At 37.2% G+C, this 26,702-nt stretch overlaps 1 protein-coding gene across 1 annotated transcript; it reads right to left on the bottom strand.

Annotated features, from left to right (window-relative positions):
- Positions 1–337: 337 nt before the first annotated feature.
- Positions 338–26,212, bottom strand: LOC132124955 (proprotein convertase subtilisin/kexin type 5-like). Its single transcript, XM_059536122.1, has 16 exons — positions 25,922–26,212; positions 21,197–21,400; positions 20,701–20,769; positions 20,464–20,506; positions 15,922–16,067; positions 13,979–14,173; positions 12,935–13,021; positions 12,584–12,779; positions 11,851–12,074; positions 10,887–11,129; positions 8,388–8,633; positions 7,989–8,187; positions 7,255–7,460; positions 6,334–6,434; positions 5,999–6,170; positions 338–1,032 (listed from the first exon to the last, which is right to left on the bottom strand). Exons 1-16 carry the CDS (start codon positions 26,127–26,129, stop codon positions 632–634), a joined length of 2,940 nt encoding a protein of 979 aa, XP_059392105.1. The 5' UTR covers positions 26,130–26,212; the 3' UTR covers positions 338–631.
- Between the last annotated feature and the right edge of the window lie 490 nt (positions 26,213–26,702).

The raw sequence follows: 26,702 nt of genomic DNA, 5'->3' as shown, positions 1-26,702 counted from the left end.
GCCCAAACTGGTCTGCTTCATTCTTCCCCTCACTACCCTTGATGGTGGGGCTGCCAAGGGGTACATGGAAATCCCCCCAGAGGAGGGCACTGTTGTGATGCAATTGTGAGAATTGGTCGTAAGATGAAATGTAGGATGGTTTCTAGTCTGTGGTATTATGCTTTATTGTAACTGCATTATTAAGACTTAATGTTCAGCAGAACATCTAATAAAGAGATGGAAAATTACTTTTCTGAAATTGATTGAATATTCTTTATTAAAAAAACAAACAAAAAAAAAAAACAATAAACTGTCGCCTTTTAATCACCCCCCACCCCCAAAAAAACAAAACAAAAGTTTGGTACCACTTTATAGTAACTGTCATTAACAACATTATCAAATATTACATTACATTATGGAAAGGGTTATATTACAATAACATAAAAGTAATCCACATGGACACTGACAGCAATATTCTTAATTCTGAAATATATACAATATATAAGAATAAATGTATCAGGAAAGCACATATAAAGATGCTATCATGTATCGATTAATCATTAATCTTTACCATCTTCCAATCCAGTGAGTTCTGACTACAGAAGTGTGCATTTAAAGAATTAGTAGACCGTGACTCATTAGTTACCATATTTTAGGCTCTGCTGAAATATGTGTTCACATTCGCGTCGTCCTCGTCCAGCTCCTCTTCCGTGTCTGGCTCGTGAATGAAACCGTAGCGTCGGTACACAGATCCGTCTTGACTGGTGTAGACCACGTCCACCTCGTCTCCACTGTCCTCTGGTTCTGGTACTCCATGTGGCATGGGCCGAGGACTGGGCTGTTCTCTAGCTACCCCACTCAGTCGTTCATAACTCCGTCTCCAGCATAACCTTTTTTTGGCCCTCGCCTGTACCAGAGCAAACACAACTAGTGCTAGCACTACAGCTAGCAGCAGAGTAGCAGGTAAAGCTACAGATGCATGCTGTACCGCTTGGGACCTCAGAATAGCATCATCCTGACTTATACTTGGTACAGGCACCTCAAGACACAGTGCTGTAAAAAAAAAAAAAAAAAACACATTTTAAATACATTAATTAATAACAATTAAGATAGAGTTTTGTCAAATAAAAAATAAAAACTTTAACTCTTTAATATAGGGACCAATTCTCACCACTACGCCAATGTAACAATTCACTAAAATGATTTCCCAAAACTGCCCATTTAGTAAGTTTGAGTAAAATTAGTAAACAGCTCCATTATTTAACCTAAGTTAACTACATTAGTTAAATATATTAGTTAGCATGAATTAAAAATGGAAACTATTAAAGCCTTTACTAATCTTAATTTCTAAATTTACTAAAACATTATTTAAAAGAAACTGAAATCTGCAGAAATTTTACTCTCCCTCAGGCCATTCAAAATGCAGGGGAGAGCTGGGCACAACGTAACACTTTTTAAATTTCTCAGTACTGTATGTGTAAATTCACATGGGGTTATAATTTATCCACAGTCACAGTCATCCACAATGGAAGGAGGGTGAACAGGAGCAGTGACAAGTTTGAGTAAGGACACATGGAAGGTTGGTGAAATAAGGTATTGTCTGAGTACCTGGAGTTCAGAAGTTACTTCATTTATCTGCCTCAAGATGTTGAAGGGACCTATGTAGAGGGCACTCTGCTTTTTGCAGGGTAGATAAAGACCTGGTTGAAGGGGGCCTCTGCAGTTTCAAGGGTGGTAGGTAGACCCTTTAGCTTGGAGAATTGATCTACTTCAACGAGGATGTTGGTAAAGCAGTTAGAGGCAGGGAAGTCAGTGGCAAAATCAACTCCTAGATGAGACCAGGATCGACGCGGAATTGGCAGTGGCACCAGCTTGCCCTCAGGTAGATGGGCACAGACTGAGCATCCTTTCACAAATCGGGTGACATCCTGGGCCACGTTGGGCCACCAATACCTTCCCTCAAGGAGTGAGAGGGTTCGCAGCCTGCCTGGGATGGCCTGATCCTGAAGATGCATGTACTGAGTCCAGAAGGGAAATCCGGAAGGAGGTTGGTACATAGGATCTAACTTCTGGACCTCCTGGCAGAAGGTTCTTCTTTGGTGGAGGCACGGATGTCATCGTCGAGAAACCAGATGATTGGACATACAAAGTGGTCTGGAGAGAGCAATGGTTCTAGCTCCTAAGATACAGGGTCGGGTGAGTGGATCCTTGATAAAGCATCAGCATCAGCAAGGTATTGCAAGTTCTTATGGTTGCTGAAGTCCTAAAATGGATGATTTGCTCCCTTCAGCTAAATGCTACCACTACTTGACGGCCATCTTAATGGTGAGCAGTTCTTGTTTGCCAATGTCATAATTCTGATATGCTAGGGATAGCTTCTTCGAGAACTAGGCACATGGATGAAGTACTGGGGGTTCCTATTTCTACTGGGAAAGAACTGCTCCTACTCAGAGATGAAGCGTCCACCTCTACAAGGAGGGCTCTTGTGGGGTCTGGGTGCCAGAGAGCTGTAGCAGTGCAGAAGACAGCTTTTAGCTTCTGGAAGGCTTGAACTACATTCAATGTCCAACAGAGGTGTTTAGATTTTTGGCCTAGGAGAAAGGTCAAGGGAGCTGAGAGTTCACTGTAGCCACAGATAAATCGACAGTAGAAGTTTGTAAACCCCAGGAAGTGCTGAGGATCCTAGATGTTAGAAGGTTGTGGCCAATTCTTCACCGCTTCCACTTTGGTACGATCCACCTGGATACCTTCTGCCGTGATGATGTAGCCGAGGAACTGGATGGTAGGTTGGAACTCAATTCTATCTAATTTCAGATAGAGATGATATTGTCAGAGCCGGCTAAGTACTTGTTTCACATGGTTGATATGGTCAGCGAGATTGAAGTAGTAAATGAGGATATTGTCTATGTAGACAAATTTGTGGAGCATGTCTCAGCAGATTTCAGTCATTAAAATTCTGAAAGATGGAGAGCCTGTATGGAATAACCTGATATTTATAATGTCCAGATGGAGTAATGAATGCAGTCTTCCATTCATCTCCCTGAGGAATGCAGATTAGGTTATAGGCACTGCGAAGGTTAGCTCCACGCAGTTCCTTGAGTGCCTCTGGTACTAAAGGCAGGCGGTAAGCAAACTTTACCGTCTGGGAGTTAAGACTGCAATAGTTAATGTAAGGTCAAAGTCCTCCATGCTTCTTGGCCATGAAGAAGAAGCTAGAAGCCGCCAGAAAGGTGGATAATTGAATGAACCTCTGTTGAAGTGCTTCCTGGATGTACTCATCCATGGCCTTGCGCTCTGGGATCGATAATGAGTATACTTTTACTTCTGTAATTTGGTGCCAGGCAGGAGGTGTATAGCACAATCCCATTGGCGGTGTGGTGGAAGTTTTATGGTAGCAGTCTTGCTAAAGGAATGTGCCATACTCCTGGAATGTGCCATACTCCTTTGGGAGGTTGATTCTTGTGAGAACAGAACGGACTGGGCATATGCCTACGTAACTCCAGGTTCACATACTCTGTCTGTAATGCGTATTTTTTCGGGGCCCTTGGATCAGAGTGTTCACACTGCACACGGTAAAAGATGGGAATGATGTGAACAGAAAACGACAGAAATAGAAAGGTGCAAAAATAATTCATATCTAGGACATGAGCATAGAGAGAGTTGTACGTGCACAGGATGCAGTTATAGCGAGACGAGACACGTTTTAAGTGCGTGCACTCTCTCAAGGCAAGAGCAGCACGCATGTCTGGTTTTGTGACAAAGCAAAGGAATTTTAATTGCGCTTTATTTTAATGTGCTTTCGCGTTACAATAACGCGCTCTCGCTGCTGCTTCTGTACCACATGCTTCTGCTGCTGCTTCTGTGTGAACGTGTATAATTTTTAACAAATATATTTCAACACCAGAGGCACCGCTACAATGAACTCTATGACCAATGCATGGCAAAAAAGAAAAAAAAAAATCCCTGGACATCGGAATTTATTTATTTATTTTATTTTATTTTATTTTTATTTATTTTTTGCCATATGTCTAGACATTTTGTCAAACCTTTACTTAGTGTTTATTTTGACTTATGTCTGTTCTAGAGACATGTTACAACTTTTTGATAAAGCTCCGACTGATTTTCAAAAATCAAAATTAAATCAAAATTAAAATTGAAATCGCATAATCGATCAAAGAAATCGTGATAGGTTTTTTTTTGTCCATATCACACAGCCTTAATATGAAGCTATTACATTCTGACACCTCACCCAAATAAACTACTGGTTGGGCCATGGAACAGGAAGAGGCAGGTTAAGTGACTGATGGTTGAAGTGCCATGCAAAGTGTAGTGACGAATTCGGTGACTGGATCTGGTTCAGAAGGTTTTCTGGTTTCCATAATGTTTCTTTAAAGGCCTGGTCTTCTGTCACAGTGTGCCAAAGATGAGGACTAGGAGAGATCTAGGTAACGTAAGCTTCACTTTTATTAAGTAAACACAAACTCGTCACAATGAAGGTATATCCTTGAAAGCAACTGAGATGAATGTTGCATAGTGTGTATGGAAACAGTCTTATCTGAAGCACCTTATTTCCAGTCCACAGTCTAATGAGCACACAGTCATCTTGGAAGTAGGCAGAGCACAGGTAAGTAACAGTCTTTTAGCAGAGCCGAAAAGAAAACTGAAGGAGTATCCTTGAGAACAGGCAATGAGCCAGAGGGATGAGTGTGCTCTTATAGTGCTCTGATAATAAGGTGCAGGTGCTCAAAGATTGGAGTGATTGGATCTGTGGCTGTGGACGGTGTGTCCGTGATACTCGCTTTGTTTCATAGTTACAGAGTATACAGTTTTCTTTATTTACCCTCAAAAAATACATTGCAACATTTGAGGGGAATGCTGAAATATGGCCATATGACAGCTTAAAATGTTATCTGATCTAATAAAAAAAATATTTTGATAATAAAATAAAATAAAATAAAAGAATTAACTTTCAAATAAAATGGTGTTTTTATGAATTTAAAATAATCTGATTTTGGAGTAAAACAATGAACATATTGCAACCATACTTCGGACGGCCTATTTCGGGCGGAGCCAAAATGCTTTACATTTCTTGAAATAATAACTTCTGAACATTAAACATTGACTGTCAGTCTTTATTCACCTGTTTCTTTTAGTTTCTCATTAAAATCAATTAAAGTAAATGGTGTAAATTACATTGCTAATCTCATAAAATAGCATAGTTTAATAATAGCAGGGCACATTGTAACGCAGTGTTACAACAATCCCCATCTGCACAACTGGAATTTAAAATCGATTGGTGTCTTCTAAACTGATAAATGACAGATTGGGGATTAAAATAATAGCAGATTTTTCTCATTTGAAATTAATAATGAAAACTGAAATGAAAATTTTATTCAAGACAGTAATTTTCTATGTTACTAACTATGAACTATGGTACTTACTATGGTAAAAATAAATGTTCAGCAATATCTTCAAAAGATTTCAGAATTTTGGCACACCTTTTTCTATAGTGCTGATATGGCAACTAGTAAATGCCTTAAATTTTGTTATGCTAGCATGTGTGGAAATATTAAACCATGTGTGTTACATCTAACCCCGTGTTACTTTGTGCCCCAAGCTCCCCTAGATGAGTTTGTTTCTTCATCTGAAAATTTATCTTAGCACATTTTCGTCCAACAGTTTGACATTTAAAACATCTTCATGGAATTGTTTATTACAATTAAACAGCTTTTTGCTTCACAAGGTGTTAACAGATGGACCGGAGTCATGTGGGCTTGTTTTGAATTATTGTGATGATTTTATCAGCTTGTTTGGATTCTCATTCTAACGGCACCCATTGACTGCAAATTATCCATTTGTGAGCAAGTGATATACCATTACATTTCTCCAAATCTGTTTTGATGAAGAATCAAACTCACCTACATCTTGGATGGCCTGGGATTGTGTACATTTTCTGCAAATTAATTTTTTTTTTGGGTGAACTAATATGTCACAAACCCATGCTTAAAGTAGAAAGTACCTGAGCCTGAATCACAAAGGCAACACTTCTCGTTCTTCTCCCCAGACTGGCAGCAGGGCAAGCATTGACTGTCAGGAGCATGAAGGGCGAAACCTGGGTGACAGGTAAGACAGCTCTGGGGCCCGGCACTGGAACAATGTTTACAGGACTCGTCACAGGGTTCACAAACTCCCTAATGCCATTGAAAAATACAAAATATCGTTGCTTATATTTTTTGATGAAAGTATTAATATTTTTAATGGTTTTCATCTTTTGACAAAAATAGCAGTATGATCAGATGCTACTATGAATGAAGGCATAAACTTCCACACACACACTCTGTCATCAGCACTTACACTCTGTGAGTAATATCGGCTCTCCTCACAGTGTGGGTAACACACCCCATCCTTCAGGACGCTGCCCCAGTCACACGTCGCACAGCCCTGAGGAGTGTTATCTGCAGACAACACAGAATCACTCAGAGGAGAAAGGGTGAGACACCAACTGTTTCATTTAAAGAGATGGTAATATGGAGTTAGTTTAAGGTCCTAATTTTCTGTTTATTTATAGTAAGGTAGTTGTTAAATTTAGGTATTGGGTAGGATTAGGGATGTAAAATTTGGCCATGCAGTGCTTTAAAAGTACTAATAAACAGCCAATATGTCAATAAGCATGCTAATACGCAACTATTTAATATTGAGAATTGGTCTGTATACTAAAGTATTACATTTCTTAAGTCATATTATGAAAGATAAATTTATGTGCTCACTTTTTTTTAAAATTGGTTCGGCTAGTTTAGTAATTCCAATGAGGACAAATATTCATTTCACAGCACACAGCGCAAACCAAAATCTGCCCGAAATATTGGAAGATTGAAAGGTTTAACATTTATAGATTGGCCACCTTTACTTCCATAATAAGTTCATCAATGTAATCCATATTTTTGCTTTTCTAAACAAAAAGGCAGGGATGTAAAAATGTTGCTTTTTCTGATTGACCTTTATTTGTAGTGAACACAGAAAATGTATTTTAGACTGGAATGTAATTAACACTAGTAGCACAGTACCTAGTAAATCAAGAGATTTTATTTTATAGCTAATTCTATGGCATGCATTTTAGCACAATGAAACGTTATAATAGACAGATAGATCTGGTTCTGTTTGGTGACTGGTCAATATAACATTTCGTGATCAAACAAGGGAGGCCATATAATGATAAGATTGACGATATGTTACAGAAGCTCATAAAATGTAAAAACTATGATATAAGAGAAATACCTGTGCAGGATTTGCAGCTGGTGTGGCATTGTCTGCAGCTGTGCTTGCTCTCATAAAAGCGCAGTGGACATTGATCCACACACTGCCTGGTGCCCTGCAGGTCCAGCAGAGGAGGTGTGCACACCCTGCAGGCGTCCGGCCCTGGGCCCGAGCACTGCTCACAGGAACGGTCACACTTCTCGCAGCCCTCCCCTGTGCTGAAGTACCTGAGGAAGGCACATCAGGTGAAAGAAACACATGTCTTGTTATTATATATAGACAGTGAAAATTAGCCAGTAAATTACTGGGAAAATAGATGCTAGTGCACGGCTCTGATAAAGTGAACGCAAATCCTTTTTTCATGCATTTGGCAGATAAATTTGATTTTCAGCTATACATTTACATTTTAGCAGCTCTTGGTTTCCCTTGGAATCAAACCCATGACCTTGGCATCATGCTCTATTGTTTGAGCTACAGGAAAGTCCTGTCCTATGTTTTCATCAAGACATTATCAGCATTTCCTTTAAGTCTTAGAAGTTGTAAGGTGAAGCCACCATGGAACAGAACTGTTGGTCCAGCACTTCTCCAAGATGCTCAATCTGATTAAGATCTTGGGAATTTGGAGGCCAGGGCAACATCTCTTCATCATGTCCCTCAATTGATTCCTGATCTTATGCAGTATGGCAGGGCACAATATCCTTCTGAAAGAGGACACTCCCCTCATAGAAATTTGTGTGTGTGCGAGAAGATCTTACCCAGTGGGACAGTGGCTAACGCAGAGATGAGAGAGCAGATGAAGGTAGCCTGGTGCACAGCTCAGACAGTCTCTGGGAGACGCCTCGGTACAGGTGGCACACACATGATCACAGGGCATACAGAAACCCAGCTCTACACCGTCAGCCTCCTCATGGGCACCGTAAGTTCCTACGGGGCATTTGCTCACACACGAACCATCTGGAACACAAACAGGTTCCCATTAAATCAGTTACTTGTACAACCTGTAAAACAAGATCCAAATTAAGGATTTAAAGCCAAACCACAACTCATGAACACTTTAAATCAATATTACAAACATCACAATCAATGTCATTGTTTTCTTAACAGTAGAATTATACAAAAGAAATGCAATAATGTGAGTTTCAGGTCATTCGTACTGTGGAAGTAGTTGGGCAGAGCGCAGGTCTGGCAGTCAGAGGGGCCTGGGCCTTCGCAGGACTGGCAGAGTTGATGACATGCTTGGCAAGTGAACTGGTTGTTTTGGAGGAACGTTTTGGGTGGGCAGTCCGAATCTCCAGTAACTCCACACATCATGGTGTTGGGATCCAAAACCAGACCCTTTTCACACTGCAGACACTGGGTGGGTTCTGGACCCTCACAGCGTGCACAGGTCTGGTGACACTCTATGGAACCAAATATGAGGCATATATAAATGTTCTAAATTATCACAATTATATAACTGTGTTCAGTTACTGCTAATAAACAACAAAATAAATCATCAAATAATTTTGACACAAACTATTAATGTACACGTACAGCCGAGCACATATCCTTTTGAAGTATACTACATTTAAATTTTATTTTTGTTAAAGTGTGCATGAGTACTAGAAAGTTTCATCTTTGTTTTGTCTAACTTTCATTCTGTGTCTGCACTATTTTTCTCTATTTCTCAAAAGTTTTGGCAGTGACATAAATTTTGTGTTTTGCAAAGTTTGCTGCTTGAGCTGTTGTGTTGTTTATTCACATTGTTTCTAGATTATTGTGTAGAGTGATCAGATGCATTTTAAATAATTGCTAAAAGCTTCATTGGCCAAAAAATGAACTTTTCATAAAAAAAACAAATACTGTTTTTTGATCCTGACACAAAATGACCAGCTAACATTAACTGAGTAATCATACAGCAGCACATGTGAAAGTGTGAATGAGTACTAGTCAGGTGAAATCACTATCATACTAACTAGATTGTAAGAGCAGACTGATTGCTGTAAAAGTAAGGAAGAAGCACTTCCAATCATTGTGTTCTTGTTGGCAATGGTTTTCTCCAAAGAAACACGTCATCATCACTTAGCATCAAAATGACCTCACATGCAAGGAAATTGCTGTAAAGAATATTGCACCTGAAAGAACCATTTACCGGATCATGGAGAACTTCAAGGGGTGAACGTGATTCAACCAAGTACAACATGTTCCTGGATCAACATCCTTGTTGATCCAGGAACAACATTCCAATCAACCAATCAGAATTGAGATATAACTTTTCAGGAAATGTCAGTTTTAGTTTTACAATCAGGGTTAGGCACTTCTACACTCTTGTTAATCATCTATCATTTCCCACTAATTTTAGGAATAAATTATGGGTAAGTTTAGGTTTAGGAGTGGGGATTGGGTTAAGTCTATATTTTTGGACAGTAATGTTGATCCAGGATCAACAAAAATGTTGATCCAGGAACATGTCTTACTTGCCAAAATCACAGCGACCAACTTCAAGGAGAGAGGTTTGACTGCGGTGAAGGAGTCTGGGACGTCCCAGAGTGTCCAGCAAACACCAGGACTGTCTCCTTCTGAGGATTCAGCTACAGAATCGTGTCTCAAGCAGTGCAGATCTTCCTCAGGGATGGCAGCAGGTCGGTGTTAGACCATCAGTACGCACAGTGAAGCCAAGACTTTTGGACAACAGCCTGGTGTCAAGAAGAGCAGCAAAAAAGCCAATTATCTCCAATAAAAATGTCAAGGACAGACTGAAATTCTGCAGGAAGTACAAGGATTGGACAGTTGAAGACTGTTGCAAAGTTATTTTCCCTGATGAAGCACCCTGCGACATCTGGAAAATTGATTGTTTGGAGAAGAAAAGGTGAACGCCACCATGAGTCCTGTGTTGTGCCAACAGTGAAGCATCCTGTGAACATCCAAGGAGTGGGCTCTCTCATAATTCTGCCTAAAACACTGCAAGAATGGATGGCCATCAGTCTGGATTTGGCCCAGAAGCTAATATCCAGCATGCCAGAGCAAACTGCAGAGGTTATGCAGAACAAGGGTCAACACTGTAAATATTTTTTGCCAATAAAAGCCTTAAAAATGTATGATATGCTTATCATAGTTTTTCAGTATACCAATGGGTATAACATGGGTAAATAACCTACAAATACTGAAGCAGCAGACTTTGCAAAACACAGAATTTATGTCACAGCCAAATCTTTTTTTTCCATGACTGTATATCTTAACGTCCCCACACAAGCGGGATATGCACCCCCACCCACCCAAGTGTTTATCTGCCATTTTGCTAATCCTCTGACACTTATTAATTTGTTTTAGTTGTTTTTGCTAAAACTCAATCTCTCCATATGTGCCATAACCTTTGAGGATATGTGCGTTCACCTGATTTGCTTTGAGAGTTCAATTGCTCCCTCCAGTTATTTGTGATTTGTTAGCTCGAGTGTACTCTGTAATGGGTGTTGGCGTCCCCTGGTAAAACCCATGGTGCAAAGTGTGTACGATTATAAAAATTTGGCTACATGCATACTATTCTGATTACGAAATTTACATGCCACACACTATGTGCATACCCTAGAGATTATACATAAAACTTGTGGAACCTACACTAACCAGGATTATAATGGTTTTGTGAATTAGTGGAATAACTACAGCTAATACTTCACCTTGGCATTCCTTATCAGAGGTCTGGTAATATGTTCCCGCTGGGCACTCTTCCAAGCACATGCCCTCGTAGAGTTTTGGGTTGAGGGCAGAACATGTCTCGCAATCATCAGAGAGAGGACCAGAGCAGGTGGCACAGGTGGAGTGGCACCTCACACAGATGCCCTGATCCAAGTCTTCAAAGTAACCCTTTGGACAGATGGCCTTGCATTCACCGTTTAAGAGCAAATAGAGAAAACTGCACCCTGAAATTAAATAGTACCACAAAGTTATTAGATTACAAATTAAGTGTACTCTTATTTCCACTGAAATTCAAAAGTAATGCAAATATGTTCTAACTGATCTGTACACATAATTCCACATTAGTAGATAGTACACAAGATAATATAAAAGGAAGATAAGTTCCATTTAATTCCATTAAAGTGTCACTAGCTGGGTTTCCATCACCCTGCTTTTATGTACATTTTGAAGTATCGCATCAGAATCGACTGATGGAAATGCTGAATTTCGAATAAAAATGCCTTCACAAAAAAGTTTTTACTCTCGCTTGATGTGGTTTTTGACTTGTGTGAAAAAGGGTTCATGCAAATAATGAGAGCTGGAAATGCATTTTGCGAATAAATACTTCCAAGCGCATCAAAAAAGTAATGCGACTTTGCGTTATGTGACAGTAAATCGGTAACTCAAAAGTATCTGTCCTCAAAGTATTTCTGTATAATTGCCTCCCAGAACTGTTAAACGACTGCGTTCCCAAATAGCAGCATCCATCTCCGAAAGCAATAACTGCATTCATTATTTCGTCTGCTCGTTCTGAGGTGCAAGTAATTTATTATATAGGAAAATTATTATATTCAATAGCTTTGCGCACGTCAAATTCACAACTTTGGATGAAAACCCAGCTACTGCTCACTTGGATGTATCTGTTACTACTCTTTTAAATGGATCTCAATTGTAACAATCACTCACTTGTACATGTGGAAGAATCTGTGCACACGTCACAGTGAGGAGCACAGCGTCTGCATGTGCCGTCTTCTGCCACATAGCTCATGGGGCCGCAGTTTTGTCTGCACTGCCCATTGGCCAGATGAAGGCCTTCTCGACATGAAAGGCACTGCGTGCTTGTGCCATCACAGGTCAAACAGAGTTCATCGCAGGGTTCACATGTCCCCAGCTCAGTCTCAAAATAACCTCTGCAAGACATACAAGTTTGTTTTCCCTCTTGAATTCATTAATACATTCACGCAAATTCCAGGACTAAATATAAAGTATGCTGTATTGCTAGGTTTTCTTACATGTATATATATATACATATATATATAAAATATGTAATGGCTTATGTTACTAACTACAATTTTTGTCATGTAATCTGGAATCAGTAATGGATTACACTTGTTAAGTAATCCACCCAGCACTACATATATAGATATATATATATACATATCTTATGGTTTGTCTGAGATGTGCAGACGCAGCAGGTAACGCACAAACAACTGTCATCTCTCTCTTTCTCTCTCTCTCTGTCTCTCGATCGATAATAAATTGAAATAAATGCTATAATTCAATCAAATAAGTCTGATCTTAATGCACTATTTCATCTCTGTGTCTGATTGAATGGGCAGAATGCTAGCAGTAACTCATTTTTACCCTTCCGGTCAAATATTGTGCTGAATATTGGGATGTTTCAGCCATAGCGACTCACTCTGGACACTCTGACCAGCAGCTGCCCTGGAACAGATAGAGCTGGTAAGTGTCTGTGGTACAGCTCACACACTCGTCTCTGCTCTCACAGGCCTCACAGTTAGCAGAACACCTCTCACACAGAAGACTGGAGCTGTTTGCATAGAAACCCAGAGGACAGCGCTCTACACACACAGCCTCCTGCTCCAACATGTATCCTGTTGAGAAAGCAAACAGATGTGCGAAGAACCTATTAAGTAGTCAAATGTCTTATTTATTTACCAAGTGCTTTTGAAGCAGGATTTAATAAAAAGGGAACTCTGGCCATCTGTTTATCAGGTGGGAGGGAAAGGAAAGCTAACCTATACGTTACCGGTAGCACATGTGATGCAATTCTGAGTCTTGGGACCGTAACATGTCAAGCAAGATCTATCACAGTAACGGCAAGTGCGACTTTCCCCTTAAAAAAAAGACATGATTATTATAACTGTTAGTTTTTCTAATCTGCTACCTTGATTTACAATCTTTTTAATGCCAAGAACCCCAAAATGACCCCCTTACAAAACTTAAGCCATTTATTAAATAATTATTTTCATCAATACAATTGATGAAATTAAATGAAAAAAGTCAAATTCCAAACATTGAATGAAAATGAGAACTGTTGCTTTAATAAAAATAAATTAAAGCTATATATATATATATATATATATATATATATATATATATATATATATAGCACATAACATTACTAAAACCTAAAATGAAGTTAGAATGGAAATATAAAAAAAAATAGTCACAATAATAAATACTATAATAGTACATAAATAATAGTACCATAGCACTAGTGTCTGCTGTATTCTTATGTATGCATGCCAATGTGCAATACAAATATTAGATGGGGAAAAAATGTATTATTTGAATCTTTATTTTGATTTGTTTGTTTGTTTTTTTTACTTTATATTAAGTTGAAAATATGTCTTTTTGTTGGTTTTCCAAAGCAGTTTTAAAGAGATTGTCACACAAACCCCAGTTCTTACTGCTAAGATAATATAGGTGACTAATTAGAATATTTCCTAACTTAAACCTTTATACTTTCTTATTAGATATGTGTTAAAATGCTAAAAAAAAACGTTAATATATTAAGTGAAATGTTTACAGCCCCCCAAAACTATTCTGCCTTTTTTATAAATATATTATCACATTTTCAATGTAATTAAAAAAAAAGCCTGCTAAATTATCACCAGCATTTTAAATGTACTGTATTACTACCAGATGTCCAGCAGAGCACAGTATTACAGTAACTAGAACAGACATAAGCAAATATAAACCTAAAGAGCAAGTTTGCAACAGAGGAACAGAGGGTGGACTTTTCCTTTTTGTTTTAATCTCATGTTAATTGGCAGGAGCTCTTTCTCACCATCAACATATTGGCCTTCCGGGCAGCTGATCACCGGGCACTTCCCGTAAACCGGCCGGCTCCAGCCACTGCATCGGTCACAGTCCCTCAGTCCAGGGCCGTGGCAGGTCAGACAGGAGCTGTGACAGCGCTGACAGCGCCACCCTCTGGAGTCTTTAAATGTGTCTGCTGGGCACTCCTTCACACAGGTGCCGTCTTTTTCATTCAAAGAGAATTTGAGTGTTTAGTGATTTTTGTAAAATATAATAAAGAGCATAAGAGACTTTAAACATTAGCTGTTCACGGGGGATAAAACAATTGTGATAGTTCATAATATATTACTGTAGTAATATTCAGGAATAAGTAGGCGTGTATGAACCCAAAAACATGAATTTGCATGAATGAACCTCTGTTTCAGAAACACATCAGTAACCTGCACTGATTTTGCATGAACTATATTTGCATCCCATTTCTATTTCCCATTCAAATGAGTAAGGGAAGCAGTGCTGCTGTACACAATATCCTTCTGTGAAGTACATGCAATGCTCTATCAGGCATTTTCAACCCCCCCTCCCCCCATTTACATAATTACTAATTAAATTAAATTTAAGGCACATGTATACATATATATATACACACACACACATACATACATTTATTAATCTTTCAGTAAATGAATGGACAACAAATGGATTTTCTCCCAATTTAAAGGGTTAGTTCACCGAAAAATGCAAATTATGTCATTAATAACTCACCCTCATGTTGTTCCAAACCCGTGAGACCTCCGTTCATCTTCAGAACACAGTTTAAGATATTTTAGCTTTAGTCCGAGAGCTTTCTGTCCCTCCATTGAAACTGTGTGTACGGTATACTGCACGGTGCATGGTATACTCGAGAACGAGTCAATTGTTGGTTCGTTATCTAGCTCGGCTCGGTGTTCATCTTCAGTTCTCTCTTCACAGCAGTTCAGTCAGTGTACTGTTTGAGTAAATGAATTACTCCGGGATATTGGTTTATTTGAACTCAGAGGGAGTGTCAGTCGCGTTAAAAAAGTTAACAGCTCATTTGTGGATTAATGCGTAAATCTAAAATATCTTAAACTGTGTTCTGAAGTTATTAATGACATAATTTTCATTTTTGTGTGTCAATAAATTTAAAATGGCAATTTTGACTTTTTTTCTCACAATTCAGAGTTTGTATCTCACAATTTGGAATTTGTTTCTCAGACTTGCAAGATAAAAACAAAGAACTACGAGTTAAATATCAGAATTCTGACTTTTTTTTATCACAATTCATAGAAGTGTTTTTTTTTCCTACCGAAAAAGGCAATCCGTTTGGTCAACCAATGGCAAGGGAAACGGTTTATTTATTTGTTTATGTATTTATTTATTTATTTATTTACTTGTTTGTTTGTTTGCTATCATGTATTGTGACGCGAGTGTTGCAGAAAAAGCTCCACCTTTAAACATTATATTCAAACTATATAAATATTTCATATTCTATAGTTAAATATTAATAAATATATTGGCATTTCTACAGCGATTTATTTAGGCTTTATTGGCATGTTAGCAAAACCTTTAAAGGGATAGTTCACCCAAAAATGAAAATTCTGTCATTAATTACTCACCCTCCATTGTTCATCTTCAGAACAGAAATTAAGATATTTTTTATCGACATGAGAGTGAGTAATTAATGACAAAATTTTCCTTTTTGGGTGAACTATCACTTTAATTTCATTATAAATGCCCCATTGGAGTTTTGACCCTCAGGGTTTCTTCACAAGCATCTCTAGATGATTTAGCTCTCTGCAACTGGATAAAATGACTTTAAAATAGTATTCATTTTAAATTGTAGCTATAGGCTGGACTTAACCAGCCAAAGTAATGTGACTGAAACAGCTATGGCTATCAGACAGGAAGATAAGTGAACTTTAGTGAGGCGTTCAGAGGAAGTAGTGTACGCACTGTTCAGGAAGTATCCAGACTGGCAAGTGAGACACAGGCTATCGCTCCAGCAGTCCACACACTGCTCCGGGCAGCTGATGCACAGTCCTCTACCGCGGTCCTCGTAGGTCCTCTGGGGACAGTGCTGACGACACTGCTGTCTGTATCTACACACAGAGATAACAAACAATAGACTTGTCACATATTGAAGCTAAACACTGCATTGTTTTAAGCAGGACTTCAACATATCCCTTGAGGGCTGTTTTCTAGAATAAACATGCATGGATGAGCCATTACGGAACTCAGAAGCTAAGAATTATGCAAGAAGGTAATGTCAAAAACACATGGCTTTTTGCAATCTTACAGGTCAGTATGCATAAGGTTCATAAGAGAATGCATAAGGTGACCAAAATCCAACGTACTTTACTGAGATTGTACAACCAGAACCATTGGGAGCCATTTCATTTCTTAATAAACTGTGTTTATTGCCTTCTTTGGGTAAGCGTTAAAAACCACAAGTTGCATAATTTGTGTCTAACTTAGAAAATTGGTGTATTCGTGGCAACATTATTATAGGTTACTAAACCTATCTATAAATAAAAATGTGTTACTTGAAATAAAATATATGTTAATTGAAGTTGCCAAGGGAACGTTTTCATTTAGATTTATTTGATGTACTAAAATATCCCAAATTGAAATAAATCTAAACATAAAAAAATAATTCAAAATACTAACAAATACAATAGTATTTTAATTATACAAAAATAACACTGGTTTGCACTGAAAAAGAATAACATTAGTTGGTTTCCATCCAGCATTTTCTGTCTAATATCCCAAAATGTGCATAAAAGGACAAGATTGGAAACACAAGATGTGAATTAAAATTCTAAAATGTAAATATAATAACACAAAAATCATATATGCTCACTTAAAAGTGGATCCATTTTTTATTTGGCAAGCAGAAATCCCCAAAGTTACAATTTATATATAACAATTTATTATTAATAAATTCCTAGACCCATGTTGAAAATCGTGTAACTGTAATGAGTCACGTGATTGATTAATCTGCTCAGAGAAAGAAAAGAAATATCTTGACATTTTGTTTGCATGCTTTAAATCACAGGTAATTTACTTAAAGTGCCACAGTTGTGTCAATTTTTTTTTTCCGATTTCAATTTTCCGGCAATTTTAGCACATGCATTGTAAACATTCAATTAGCAAAATAATTTAAAAACATTATGATATATTTCACATACATTACATTCGCAACTTTGGAAACGAAGCTTATTCATTCGTTTGAATTCAACACAGTGAAGTTAATGAACTTAGCAGCTGGTTGAACTGTAAAGTTTGAGTGTATACTGTAACACACTCAAATATAGCGCACAAAAGTGTTTGTTGAAAACTATTTAGTTGCCTCACTACCCACTCAGACCAGTTTGAAAACTTGCTTATAAAGACTTTGGAGCAGTTTCAGAGCAGGCTTACTATTGAATCAAAGGCGCTCTGATCCACAAGCTCCTCCTTTTGGGTGAGAAATATAATGCAGGCTGAGATTATATAAGACCGGGGCGGAAGGTTTCAGTGCTTCGACAGAAAGAGTAACCAGAGAAGCCAAACCACACCAGAGAAATGAACACCATCCCAAAACCTCAGCGCACCTGCCTGCAGCACTGTTACTGCAGATCTATATAATAAAGCACAAGAGTGGGAGATCATAGTTTAAAGTCTTCTGTGATTGTTCTATCATGATTCTTAAATCGGTTGTATAGAACATTTGGAAAGAACACAATCTTTAAATAACCAATCAATCTTCTGACTGACTGCAGTGTTTATGAGCACTGACTGATAATTATCCAGTGAAGTTATAAGAGAGCTTTCATATTAAAGGAAGAGATGAAATGAGGGACAGATTAAAAGATCATTTAATGGCACCTTGGTCTCTCCTTATCAAAGAAGGAAACACCTGCCAGGCACTTCCTGCGGTGTTGCTATATACAACTGGACTATTTAAGGAATGACAGCTGAAAGCATTATAACACTATCATCAGAGCTGCTCGACAAGACAGACTGACATTAATAGAGACAGACTGACATTTCAAGCACAACATGGACATACAGTATTTGTTTATCATATCATATTTGATAACCTTACTACTGTACCAAGCTCCATTTAAATTACATAAATTCAGCATTTCAAGAAGCTTTTTATTAATACCGTGTACTGTATTAGAATTTATACTAGCATTCAAAATATTTAGTTTTTTACTTTTATTCAGCAAGCATGCATTACATTGATTAAAAGTAAAGACATAAAATTATATAAAATATAATTTAAATAAATGTGTTTTTGTTTTCTAATTTTATGACTTTCTATTTATTAAACAATCCTGAAAAAAGTTGTAAAAAAAGATCAAATTTTTTTTTTTAAATATTAGGAAACTGAACTATCTTCAACACTGATAATAAAAGTTTCTTGAGCAGCAAATCAGCATATTATTATGATTTTTGAAGGATCATGAGACAACGAAGACTAATGTAATGATTCTGAAAATACTTTCATTGTTTAATTTTTTTAATAGATCAAAATAGAGAAGAAAAAAATATTTTTTAAATATTTTTTTTAAATATTACTGTTTTAATAATGCAAGAAAATGCTGTTATATAAATGGTAAAATATTTCATTTCAATGTAAAAAAAAAAAAAAAAATCTAACCCCAAAACTGTAGAACAGCATACTCCAGTAATAATTTTTCCAATAATTACAATTCATATTATAATAAGCATTGTAATTTTCTTTAAGCCAAACGTGCACATTTAACTAAATGTATATTTCTAAAGAAAAAAAATCTCTTTATGTACTGTACAGCCACATACACAAACTCTTGACATTAGTAGTGTTTATGTATGAATTTCTATACGAAACTAAAATATACATTTATTTGAACTTTTTTATGATCCCAGATTTTGAGAAAAATATAAAATTTTGGCTTGCTTTTTTGTTCATGTTGTTTATTTTTCATTTCATAGTTTTGATGGCTTTGCTATCATTCTAAAATGTGGAAAATAGCAGCAAAATAGTTAAGAAGAATAAGTAGATGTCTTCAAAATTTTGCATGTATTAAAATCATAAAAAGAATTAAGATAAATCGTAACTACAAGTTAAACACATATCTTGCTGTAGTTAAGAGCTGATCAAGTGCTCCGTCTGAGACACAGAGGTGCCTCGCTTTGGAACTCAAGACTTAAGCAAGATGTTTGAGCGAGACGGAGGACAACAGCTGCCATGGCAACAGCACAAGCACAATGAAAGCACCAGAAATGTTCGGGGGGGATTAACATTGCTCTTTTCCTCTCTGAGTGGGCATTCATTATCCAGGACTCTCTTACCAGACACTCCAACCCTCTGAGCAAAGAAAGTCCTTCAGTTTCAACCGAGCGAAGAGGAGATGGGCTCAAATTAGTGAGGAGAGAGGGAAAGAAGACAGATTGAGTGAGTAGAGGGAAAAACTCATAAGAGGAGCCTCCATGTTGAGCAGCGTGGATCTCAGGTAACTGGCCGTGCGACTCAAGTGAAAGTGAAATCTGATGCACACAATAGCTGAAGGCCACAACACACAATCAAACCTCTGTTCTATTCATAGCATCTCTGCGATGCGCTCCAAAAGACCTCAACACAGCTTAAAGGTGTAGTTCAGCTAGAAATGGCAATTTACTGAAAATTTCCTCTCCCGCAGGCCATCTAAAATGTAGATGAGGGGGGCTAAATATCACGCTATTGGGGTCGCTTCAACCCACGGACATGAAAACAACTCGCGGCAACAGTATTAAAGTAGCCCAGTTTTGCGGGAAAACCACTGCAGTGAATGGGTGCCGTCAGAATGAGAGTCCAAACAGCTGATAAAAACATCACAATAATCCGCGAGTAATCCAGACGACTCCAGTCCATCAATGAACATTTTGTAAAGCAAACATCTGTGTTTGTAAGAAACAAATTCACCATTAAGACTTTTTTAACCTCAAACTGTCACTTTCAAAATATTTCATAATATTGTTTTTAACTGTTTGGACTCTCATTCTGATGGCACCCATTCACTGCAGAGGATCCATTGGTGAGCAAGTGATGCAATGCAAAATTTCTCCAAACCTGTCCTGTTGAAGAAACAAAGTCATCTACATCTTGGATGGCCCGAGAGCAGGGTTGCCAAGTCTGTCCATTTCCCGCGCAACTGGGCTACTTTAACACTGTTGCCGCGAGTTGTTTTTCGTGTCCGTGGGTTGAAGCGACCCCAATATCGTGATATTAAGCCTGTGGGATGCAGATTTTACTGGAGGATTCCCAACGAAAAATGTGTTTTCCCCCCCAGAATTTTTACAGGGGAAGCCCATCGAAACGCGATTGGACTAGTTTTAGGCTAGTTTTGAGTAGCAATTGGGTGAGTTTTGTTGTGAAAACCTGGCAACCCTGCCTGAGAGTGCATACATTTTCAGGAAATCATCATTTAAATAAAAATTTGACAGCAACAGGAATAGACCAATTTCTCAACTACAATTGAAACTTACAGGAAGTAGCCGTCTGTGCAGCTGTGGCAAATCTCTGGATCATCTGTTGTGAATAAAAAACAAGCAGTGATTATTAAACCATGCATTGCTTATTTTTTTGTCACTGCTTAGCATAAAACAAGTCAATAACAAACAAATGTAAAATAATTGGATGCAAGTATTAATGAATAATCATAATAATATTACATAAATGAATTGCACTGTTAAAATACTAAAATGTAAAAGTGTGCTATTTACCTGTGGCACATGTTTTACAGCCAATACCGCAGTCTATACATTCTTGTGTATCCGGGTCCTGAACCTGACCTGTGGTTCAAGCAAATGTCTGTGAGTATCATATGTGTGTGTGTGTGTGTGTGTGTGTTACATGATTGTTTAGAAGTTATACAATAGTTGGTTCCTGTCCTCAATTTGGCCAAATGGCATTCAAATTTAACTACAGAGGGGGGTTTCAGTCCATAAATCAGAAATACTGTAATATAATATTATGAAAATAAATAAATAAATAAATAAATAAATTCAGAAAATCTGTGTTCATCTTTGAAGTTTTTTATAAAGAAAGAAATAAGTTTGTTTCACAAAAGGTAATGGAAAAATCCCTGTTAAGTTTCTGTCGAGGGTACCCGGGTGATGCTAACTTCAGGTTGGCCTACAAAAATACACCATCACTGAAGTGCTCTATTCTGTCATCTAAACCGGCCTGTCAATCCATTTTATAGAAAGAGAGACTCACCAGCTCCACACAGCACTGTCAGACAGATGCCGCTCTGAAGATGGTAGCCTTCTCTGCACTTAGCACAAACATTGGCATCAGCACAGATCTCACAGTTAGGCATGCATGGAAGACAGGTGTACTGCTCTCGGTCAGGATAAAACTCTCTTGGGCAGTGAAGTCTGCAGTGGCCCTGATACAAGAAACGCTCCTTCCCTTCCTCATCTGAAATCACACACAAAATACATTTAACATGGGGACTCATGATCCAAATGACCATGTAAATGACCATCCAAATATAAGAATCTATCTATCTAAAGAAACCAAACCAAGAGAACTAAAATATCCAGTTTTTGAGGAATTTATATGTCCTTTGTAACCTGCTGGTTATATGGATCACTGGTTTACTCTTAATAAATTACAGCATGTTTTCCAAGCAGGTAATATTATGACATTGGTCAGGAGTTATTCCAACACTAGCAGCTGAGGGCGAATGTCATGAATGTATAAGCATGTTAATTGGGATATTATTTTCATGACAATAAAGTCTAGTTGTCACTATTGTAATGAAGCGGGACATTTTACTTTTGAGCCTTTGTTATTCTGTTTTTGTAATTATTGTTATTGCAGTACAACAAATCATTACTGTGATGTATAAATACTTTTAAATACTTTTAAATACACACACACACACATACATATATATATACAGTATATATGTACAGTACAGACCAAAAGTTTGGAAACATTACTATTTTTAATGTTTTTGAAAGAAGTTTCTTCTGCTCATCAAGCCTGCATTAATTTGATCAAAAATACAGAAAAAAACAGTAATATTGTGAAATATTATTACAACTTAAAATAATAGTTTTCTATTTGAATATACTTTTTAAAAAATAATTTATTCCTGTGATGCAAAGCTGAATTTTCAGCATCATTACTCCAGCCTTCAGTGTCACATGTAACATCCAGTCTATCACATGATCCTTTAGAAATCATTCTAATATTCTGATTTATTATGAGTGTTGGAAACACTGCTGGCTGCTGTCTAATATATTTGATGAATAAAAGGTTAAAAAGAACTGCATTTATTCAAAATAAAATAAAAAATCTAATAATATATATTCTAATAATATATTTTCTTTACTATCACTTTTTATCAATTTAACACATCTTTGCTGAATAAAAGTATTGATTTTATTTACAAAAAAGAAAGAAAAAAAATTACTGACCCCAAATTACTGACCAGTAGTGTATATTGTTATTACAAAATATTTATATTTTAAAAACATAGCTTCTTTTTCTTTTTTTTCTTTTTTTTACTTTTTATTCATAAAAGTATCCTAAAAAAGTATCACATGTTCTGAAAAAATATTAAGCAGCAAAACTGTTTCCAACTTTGATAATGAATCATCATCATCATATTAGAATGATTTCTAAAGGATCATGTGATAATGATCCTAAAAATTCAGCTTTGCATCAGAGAAATAAATGATAATTTAAAGTATAATAAATTTAAAAACAATTATTTTAAATTGTAATAATATATCACAATATTACATTTTTTTCTGTATTTTTGATCAAATAAATGCAGGCTTGACGAGCAGAAGAAACTTCTTTCAAAAACATTAAAAATAGTAATGTTTCCAAACTTTTGGTCTGTACTGTATGTATGTTTAATTTATTTATTCATTTAAGAAATGTAAACTTTTTAGCATGGGCACCTGGTACTTTTACACTTCTACAAATAAATAAATAATATCATATTTGTAATACTATTTAATAATATTTCACAAAATTACTGTTTTTACCATATTTTTGATCAAATAAATGCAGTCTTGGTAAACATACATTAAGAGACTTTTTTTCAAAAACATAAAAAAAATGCTGCATTAAATGCTTACTCTTTCTTCAAACAGTCACTAAAACTGAAATTCAACTGAATATCAACATCTGCTTGTGTCTATCATGAACTCTTCTTTAAATAGAAACAGTAGCAGGGATCTGGCCGACAGGTTTTGCCTAGACTGGGACGCATAAACAAGGGCTATGGACAGTGTATGGGCTCTTTTGGCAATGTTATAGTTGTCACACACTGATGGATGCAAGGCCTCCCCCTTCAAGCACCTCGGGCTGTGGAGAGAGACATGAAGATTTACAGCGCTCTTCTTTGAGATGGTTGAAAAGGAGGGATGGCAACCATGAACGCCTACTAAACAGAATTCAAAAGAGCGGCTTGGGTTGCTAAAGACCAGTGTTTGCTTATTCATTCTGTACTGTTAAAGAATTAGTTCAGCCACAAAATTACAATTCTATTATTATTTACTCACCCTCATGTTGTTCCAAACCCATATGTTGTTATTCATAAGCAACAATGGATGGCAAGATCGGTGAATATGAATTAAAAGGATGCTCCGCCCCAAAATGACAATTTTGTCATTAATCACTTACCCCCATGTCGTTCCAAACCCGTAAAAGCTTTGTTCGTCTTCAGAAGACAATTTAAGATATTTTGGATAAAAACCTGGAGGCTTGCGACTGTCCCATAGACTGCCATGTAAATAACAGTGTCGTGAATACTTTTTGTACGAGAAGAAAACAAAAATAATGACTTTATTCAACCATACGCGACTCTGTGTCAGCCACGACACAAGGATGTGTTTTCTATGTGTATTTACGCTTTAATTTGACCGAAAACAGCGCATCCGTGCAGCGCGGCAGACACAGAAGAGCATAAGCTGCTTGCGTTCAGTGAATATTCTCCAAAATGGTGCTGCGGTGATGCGGAGAGAAATTTTTGAATAAAGTCGTTATCATTGTTTTTTTCGCGGACAAAATTTTTTTTTCGGCGCTTCATAACATTACAGTTGAATCACTGAGTATTCTGACGACGTCGTTCATACTTTTCTGGACTTTGACAGCGTAATTCTCTTGGCAGTTAATGGGACAGTCACAAGCCTCCCGGTTTTCATCCAAAATATCTTAAACTGTGTTCCAAAGACGAACGAAGCTTTTACGGGTTTGGAACGACATGGGAGTAAGTGATTAATGACAACATTTTCATTTTGGGGTGGAGTATCCCTTTAAATTACGATCTTTTCTGAAGACTTGGAATAATCTACATTGAACACTGGACATTGTAATGCTTTATTACTTTAGAGGTTTTTCACAGAATAGATTTACATTTCTCATTGAACTGCCCCTTGCCCAGAATTCTTTTGCCTTAACAAAAACATACAGACACCATACACCATTTTGTAGTATAGTGCAAGTAATGTGTTCAATGTGAAAAAATTCCAACGTTAGGAAGTGCTCTTCAAATACCCAAGTGATGCACTGATTTATCTGATGAAAGAAAGAATGGAAAACTTCCTGCACTTAACAGTCACAGCTTTAAAGCGACAGTTCGCACAAAAATAAAAATTCTGTCGCCATATTACAAATACTCCAATTGTTCCAAACCTGTATGAGGTTCTTTCTTCTTTAAACACACAAGATGATATTTTGGTAAACAAACAGTTGACGGTAGCCATACTATTTTGTCATGCTATGGGGAAAGCCATCAGACTCTGATGATGTATGACAGAAATACCTTATAAAATCTTTGGCTAATGTACTTTCAAAGTTGGGAAAGATTATTTTAAAGTTCTGGACAAGTGTTCTTCAAGTAACCTTAAAAGATAATTTGTTCAAAGTTGTCTGGTCTTTAATAGTGTTCTCAAAACATTATTTATTTATCATTCTCTAGGCACAGTTTTAGAACCTTGTTTTAGAACATTCAGAAAACATTCAAATGTAAAGGTTCCAAAAAAATAAATAAATAAACGTTCCCTTAATGTTTTCTTTAAGATTCTAAATAACTAAAATAACCTACAGACAACGTTTCTTAAAACACACACCCACACACACACACACACACACACACACATAAATACATAACAATAGATGTAGCTTATACACGTAACAAACTTGTGGTCAAAGAATGCGTTTTTATCCTAAATGTGTTGCTGGGACTGGGGCTTAAGAAAATTCCAATAGCTGCCTAGCATAACTTGGGGTATTTTTTTAACTATGTCCGGACAGAACGGAAACATTATCAGCTTTCACAATGCTGGAAAGGAAGTGGTCTCACCTTTTCCCACTTGGCATTTTAAAGTCTATTGTTAAACTCTCTCAGTGACATCGATAAGGCTACTATTCAAAATCATAATAGATTAATTTATGGAGTAGAACTTAATTTCAACTCTTCCTGTAGCCTAATTATAAGTGCGCAAAGCACTTTCATGTTTGAGGTCACTATTCAAACTCTCTTTTGAGGTACAGCAGTCTTTGTCACGTTGATAAATAGTGAGAGCGGCTTCTTTGTGTCACCGCAGCAGCTGTGCTCAGAGGACTGGGAGGTTCGCCTTCCCAATTGTCTCTTAGAGTTGGAAAACCCCTTTGTGAACCTGCACAATGCTACCACAGAATCGTATCACCCAATGGCCAAAACAAATGAAATATCGAGTAGTGTCACTGCCCACAGAAACAGCTCCAATTATAAGTTTTTACTCCTATAACTTAATATAGCTCAAATTTTATAGTTGTGGTAACGTTCTGAAAACATCACGTAATTATAATAATAGTTGTTCTACTGCGCATGCGCACTGATAGCGGGGCTAAGAATTGTCCCAATGGAGGCACCTGTTTGATCCAGTAGATATTTCAGTGTTAAACTACAGAATATAAAGGTGAACTTTCTCTTACCTAAACCACAAGCGGTGCACTCGAACAGCTCATGACCTTTACACTCCGTACAGGAGGGATGGCATAAAACGCACTGATTTTTTAGTAAGAACTGTCCGCTGGGACAGGACTGCGCCGGCGATCTGGACTGAATTAACCCGCAACAGCATAATGATAAAATAAAGAGCGTCGACCCGGCGTTCATCGTTCGCGGAGTTGTATAGCGCATCTATTCGCCATACACACACTCACACACAGTTCACTGAATCAAGTGGGTCAGTCCTGCCCTGCCAGTGACAAACAGTGTCTGAATAACAAAACTTGTCCAACAAGTTGCTTCCAAGGGGACTGATTGGTCAACAGGCCCTCGGGGTCCACCCATTCCTCTACTCTACTCTACTCCGCATCTCATATAAAGGACGAGGTTATATGCACAAAGACAAAATACGGAATTATTTAGTCTTCCTGAAGTATCACACACACTCACACACACACCAACATTATGTTCAAGCACAGAACTATAATTTATCTGAGAAAAACAGTAATCAGTGCAAAGTATTTCTAAAAGTATACCTTCATATACAGTCCTATAATAACAACAACAACAATTATTATTATTATTGTTGTTGGTGGTGATGGTGGTTATTATTATCATTATTATTATTAAAAAGTGGTAGCCCACTGTAAAAACCTGTTCATTAGGTTGACTTGTTACTGGTATTATATTGAAACTGTGATTAGGCTATACAAAACTATAATTATCTGAGATTATTTAGCAGTCATAAGAACCAAGCATTTCATA

The sequence above is a fragment of the Carassius carassius genome, chromosome 43 (assembly GCF_963082965.1).
Source record: "Carassius carassius chromosome 43, fCarCar2.1, whole genome shotgun sequence".
Classification (NCBI taxonomy): domain Eukaryota; kingdom Metazoa; phylum Chordata; class Actinopteri; order Cypriniformes; family Cyprinidae; genus Carassius; species Carassius carassius.
This window is presented reverse-complemented; position numbering and strand designations above follow the sequence as displayed.